General features: G+C 47.4%; 1 protein-coding gene across 1 annotated transcript in view; it reads right to left on the bottom strand.

The window, feature by feature from the left end:
- Window positions 1-3,374, bottom strand: part of LOC122548099 (cytochrome P450 11B, mitochondrial-like) — a gene marked incomplete at its 3' end in the record, with an annotated part of 22,010 nt that extends 18,636 nt beyond the window's left edge. Inside the window, exons 1-3 of the mRNA XM_043686659.1 lie at window positions 3,314-3,374; window positions 2,899-3,102; window positions 1,584-1,828 (exon numbers count right to left, since the gene is read on the bottom strand). Coding sequence (XP_043542594.1) covers window positions 1,584-1,828; window positions 2,899-3,102; window positions 3,314-3,374 — 510 coding nt within the window. The remainder of the gene's footprint in view (window positions 1-1,583; window positions 1,829-2,898; window positions 3,103-3,313) is intronic.
- Window positions 3,375-6,031: the final 2,657 nt, after the last annotated feature.

Raw genomic sequence — 6,031 nt, forward strand, 5'->3', positions numbered from 1 at the left:
GGGCGGCACGGTAGCACAGTGGTTAGCACTGCTGCTTCACAGCGCCAGAGACCCGGGTTCAATTCCCGCCTCAGGCGGCTCTCTGTGTGGAGTTTGCACATTCTCCCCGTGTCTGCGTGGGTTTCCTCCGGGTGCTCCGGTTTCCTCCCACAATCCAAAAATGTGCAGGTTAGGTGAATTGGCCATGCTAAATTGCCCGTAGTGTTAGATGCAGGGGTAAATGTAGGGGTAGGGGTATGGGTATGGGTGGGTGCGCTTCGGCGGGTCGGTGTGGATTGGTTGGGCCGAAGGGCCTGTTTCCACACTGTAAGTAATCTAATTGGTTCAAATATGGATAGAAGATCTGAATTCCAAAGGTAAGATTGGTTGCCCTCAGAAATGAAGCTATTCTTAGCTGATGTGGCATACAGGAACCTGTCACTGAAATTCACCTCCACAGATGCGGTTGTGGAAGATATTTTGTTGATTCAGAGCAGAACGCTGCCTTTTTTTTTGTTTTGATGGTTCACTCATGTACTTGTCCCCGCAAATACCTAGAAGAACTTTGGTTTATATCTCGAACCTTCTATTTATATGTGACACTGGTCAAAGTCTGAAAAATCTTTCCAAGTTGCAAGCATCAGACCATTTACAAGCATGGGAGATCCATTCATCATTGCTTTATGTTTAGGAGCAATTCCTGCATCGGATCCCACACTATCAACTTTACTAAAAGTTGACCTGGCTAAGAAATGCAGACCAGGTGCCCTCAAAAATGCCCGAAATCGTATAAACGTTGCAAATCATGACACTCTCAATTCTGTAATCCATCTCCATTGCACAGGTTAGGAGTGTGATAACATTATTCCCACTTTGCAGTCTGAGCCCATATTGAACAACATGCAATACTTCTTATCTCACTGAGGACAGCTACTTCCTACATTGAAAACATATCTTAAGAGGCTGTCACTGACGTAACACTGTAGCACAGGTTGTATGAAATACAGTTCAGAAATTTGACAAAGCTGTTAGACAGCATCTTGAAAACGCACTCCAGCACCATCCAGTAAAATAAAACGGCAGATGCTTTGGCGTATTACCACCATGTTTCCTCCCTCAGTCGTCCTTGGTTTCCAGACTTTGGTGGAAACGTTGGATTTTTCTTCCAATAGATTGCGTTTTACCAGTAACACATGAACGGTTGTGAATCAAGACGATAAGTTAGGACGACTATCGTCAAGGATATTAGCAACACCACCAATAATGTCCATTTCGTGAAATATCTGTGCCATGAATGAATTAAAATCAATTAAATGACAAAGGACACATGAACATGCATTGTAAATTTATTGCACTGTTAATAGAACAAAAAAACACATTTTTTGATTTGTTTGGAGGTAAGGAGAGCTAAACTTTATTATCTTGTGCAATATTGCAAGCTGGAAACGAGTCTTATCATTATTCAATAACAAAAACTGAAGTAGTACGGTGGCTCAATGATTCATATTGCTGCCTCACATCACCCGGAACTCTCGTTCAATTACAGCCAAAGGGGGGGGGGGGCGTCTGTCTGTGTGGAATTTGCATATTCTCCAAGTGTTTACATGGGTTTCCTCCCAAAATCTAAAGATGTTCAATTTACGTGATATGATGATGCTAAATTGCCCACTGTGCCCATGGACGTGTGTGGTTTCCACACTGCCAACCATCATCTCCACCGAGTTGGCCTTGATGATGTCAATTGGAAGCTTGGACTGATGGATCAGCTCAGGGATAATTCCCAAGTACTGCCTCTCTCCTTCCGGAACATTCTTCAGCTTCAGCAAAAGTTGCCTAAAGCACTGGTCAGCTGGAGATGAACAGAGAGCAGGAACGGCAAATCAGAGCAGGACTTCTGCACTGAATGGTTGCTGACCAAACTGAACGAGAGGTTCACTGTTCTTTGGAAGTGGAGTCACAGGTACATAGAGCAGCAAAGAACACACTTGGTAGGCTTGCCTTTAATCGTCAGGGCATTGAGTATACGAAATGGGAGGTCATGTTTTGCAGCTGTACAGGACGTTAGTTAGGCCAGTTTTGGAATACTGCATTCAATTCTAATCTACTTGCTATAGAAAAGATGTTGTGAAAGTTGAAAGGGTTCAGAAAAGATTTACAGGGATGTTGCCAGGGTTGGAGGGTTTCAGCCAGAGGGAGAGGCTGAACAGGCTGGGGCCGTTTTCCCTGAAGCGTCGGAGGCTGAGGGGTGACCTTAAAGGGGTTTATAAAATCATGAGGGGCATGGATAGGGTGAATAGACGAGGCCTTTTCCCTGGGGTGGTGTCTCCAAAACTAGAGGGCATAGGTTTAAGATGAGTGGGGAAAGATATAAAGGGGACCTAAGGGGTAACCTTTTCATACAGAGGGTGGTGCATGTGTGGAATGAGCTGCCAGAGGAAGTGGTGGAGACTGATACAATAATAACATTTTAAAAAGGCATCTGGATGGGTATTTGAACAGAAAGGGTTTAGAGGGATATGGGCCAGATGCTGTAAAATGGGACTAAATTAATTTAGGATATCTGGTCGACATGGAAAAGTTGGACCAAAGGATCTGTTTCTGTTCTGTACAGCTTGAGTGAAGGCAGAGAGAGATAATGAACAGAACCCTGACTCCCCCTTCCCTCTCCCTTTCAGATTCCTTGACAGGGTATGGGCTTTGCTGGCCAAGCTGGTATTTCTTGCCATCCCTAATTGCCCTCAAACTGAGTGCCTTGCTCAGCCATTCCAGAGGGCTATATCCCTGTGGGGTCTGGAGTCACATGCAGGCCTAGACCAGATAAGGACAGCAGATTTCCGTCCCCGATGGGACATCCTGTTGTTGGGGTTCATGAGAGATGTGGAGACAGGCAGCTGGGGAGAGTTAGTTTGTAGCACCCACCGTGTTCAAACAGAAAGTCCCACGCTGCTACGTGATCTCGCCAGGGTTTCATATTCAGCCATTTGGCCAGCTCCAGAGGAATGTACAGCAATGGGATAGTCGTCTGTAACATCTCCTCAACTGCTTGGATAAATCTCTCCGAGCTGGGATCCACTTCCTCTGCAAATAAACCCAGTCTCTCTCCATACAGTAGGTGGAAACTGGCTGGGAAGAGAGAGACTTTGATATTAACCAGGTAAAGGATAGTGCCAATATAAATAGGAGCCCCAGTAAACACGTCTTCCCCTCACTCCCCCGTCTGTATTTCGCACGGATCATTCCCCCGAGACACTCTAATCGACCACAAGCAACCCCACCCCCTGCCATGTAATCACAGAAGGTGCAACCCGTGCCCCTTCCCCTCCTCCCTGCTCACCATCCAAAGCCTGAAAGAGTCTTTCCAGGTGAAGCAGCATGTCACCTGGACCCCCTCCCATCCTGGGTATTGTTAACGCTGTACCCAATGTGGCCTACTCTACATTGAAGGAACTAAACGCAGTCTGGGTGACCACTTTGCAGAACACCACTGGTCCGTGCGCAAGCGTGGACCCAACCATCCTGTCGCTGATCACTCTAACACAGCGTCCTGTTCACATGCCCACATCACCGTCCATGACATGCTGCAGTGTTCCAGTGAAACCCAGCACAAGCTGGAGGAGACTTCACCTGAGGAAGGAGCAGTGCGCCGAAAACTGGTGCTTCCAAATAAACATCTTGGACTAAAACCTGGAGTTGTGCGACTTCTGACTTTGTCCACGCCAGTCCAACACCAGCACCTCCACATCATGACTTAATATTGAGTGCAACAACTTCAGATTCTGAAGCAACTCCCATTCATTCCCTTTCTTGTAGATTTACTTGTTCCATTCTCTATCATCAACACTGGAAACGTTAGCTTGCCCTCTCACCATGGAGGAAGACTGACCCACCGATCAATACAGCCCGGGTAAGGGAGAGAGTGTTCGATATAACCCGGGTAAGGGAGAGAGAGAGTGATTGATATAACCCGGGTAAGGGAGAGAGAGTGTTCGATATAACCTGGGCAAGGGAGAGAGAGTGTTCGATATAAAGCGCGTAAGGGAGAGAGAGAGTGTTCGATATAACGCGGGTAAGGGAGAGAGAGTGATCAATATAACGCGGGTAAGGGAGAGAGAGTGATTGATATAATCCGGGTAAGGGAGAGAGAGTGTTCGATATAAAGCGGGTAAGGGAGAGAGAGAGTGTTCGATATAACCCGGGTAAGGGAGAGAGAGTGATTGATATAACGCGGGTAAGGGAGAGAGAGAGCGTGTTCGATATAACGCGGGTAAGGGAGAGAGAGAGTGTTCGATATAACGCGGGTAAGGGGGAGAGAGAGTGTTCGATATTACGCGGGTAAGGGGGAGAGAGAGTGATCGATATAACATGGGTAAGGGAGAGAGAGTGTTCGATATAACGCGTGTAAGGGAGAGAGAGAGTGTTCGATATAACGCGGGTAAGGGAGAGAGAGAGTGTTCGATATAACGCGGGTAAGGGAGCGAGAGAGTGATCGATAGAACGCGGGTAAGGGGGAGAGAGAGTGTTCGATATAACGCAGGTAAGAAGGAGAGAGAGTGTTCGATATAACCCGGGTAAGGGAGAGAGGGAGTGATTGATATAATGCGGGTAAGGAAGAGTGAGAGAGTGATCGATATAACCCGGGTAAGGGAGAGAGAGTGTTTGATATAACCCGGGTAAGGGGGAGTGTGTTCGATATAACTCGGGTAAGGGAGAGAGAGAGAGTGATCGATATAACCCGGGTAAGGGAGAGAGAGTGTTTGATATAACCCGGGTAAGGGGGAGTGTGTTCGATATAACCCGGGTAAGGGAGAGAGAGATAGTGATCGATATAACCCGGGTAAGGGAGAGAGAGAGAGTGATCGATATAACCCAGGTAAGGGAGAGAGAGTGATCGATATAATGCGAGTAAGGGAGAGAGAGAGTGTTCGATATAACCCGGGTAAGGGAGAGAGAGAGAGTGTTCGATATAAAGCGGGTATGGGAGAGAGAGTGATCGATATAACGCGGGTAAGGGAGAGAGAGTGTTCGATATAACGCGGGTAAGGAGGAGAGAGAGTGATCGATATAACGCGGATAAGGGAGAGAGAGAGAGTGTTCGATATAACCCGGGTAAGGGAGGGAGAGAGTGTTCGATATAACCCGGGTAAGGGAGAGAGAGTGATCGATATAACGCGGGTAAGGGAGAGAGAGAATGTTCGATATAACGCGGGTAAGGGGGAGAGAGAGTGATCGACATAACGCGGGTAAGGGAGAGAGAGGGTTCGATATAACCCGGGTAAGAGAGAGAGAGTGATCGATATAACGCGGGTAAGGGAGAGAGAGAGTGTTCTATAACGCGGGTAAGGGGGAGAGAGAGTGATCGATATAACGCGGGTAAGGGAGAGAGAGAAAGTGTTCGATATAACGCGGGTAAGGGAGAGAGAGTGATCGATATAACCCGGGTAAGGGAGAGAGAGAATGTTCGATATAACGCGGGTAAGGGGGAGAGAGAGTGATCGATATAACGCGGGTAAGGGAGAGAGAGAAAGTGTTCGATATAACGCGGGTAAGGGAGAGAGAGAAAGTGTTCGATATAACGCGGGTAAGGGAGAGAGAGAAAGTGTTCGATATAACGCGGGTAAGGGAGAGAGAGAAAGTGTTCGATATAACGCGGGTAAGGGAGAGAGAGAAAGTGTTCGATATAACGCGGGTAAGGGAGAGAGAGTGATCGATATAACCCGGGTAAGGGAGAGAGAGAATGTTCGATATAACGCGGGTAAGGGGGAGAGAGAGTGATCGATATAACGCGGGTAAGGGAGAGAGAGAATGTTCGATATAACGCGGGTAAGGGGGAGAGAGAGTGATCGATATAACGCGGGTAAGGGAGAGAGAGAATGTTCGATATAACGCGGGTAAGGGGGAGAGAGAGTGATCGATATAACGCGGGTAAGGGAGAGAGAGAATGTTCGATATAACGCGGGTAAGGGGGAGAGAGAGTGATCGATATAACGCGGGTAAGGGAGAGAGAGTGATCGATATAACCCGGGTAAGGGAGAGAGAGAGTGTTCGATATAAC

The sequence above is a fragment of the Chiloscyllium plagiosum genome, unplaced genomic scaffold (genome assembly GCF_004010195.1).
Source record: "Chiloscyllium plagiosum isolate BGI_BamShark_2017 unplaced genomic scaffold, ASM401019v2 scaf_9550, whole genome shotgun sequence".
Classification (NCBI taxonomy): domain Eukaryota; kingdom Metazoa; phylum Chordata; class Chondrichthyes; order Orectolobiformes; family Hemiscylliidae; genus Chiloscyllium; species Chiloscyllium plagiosum.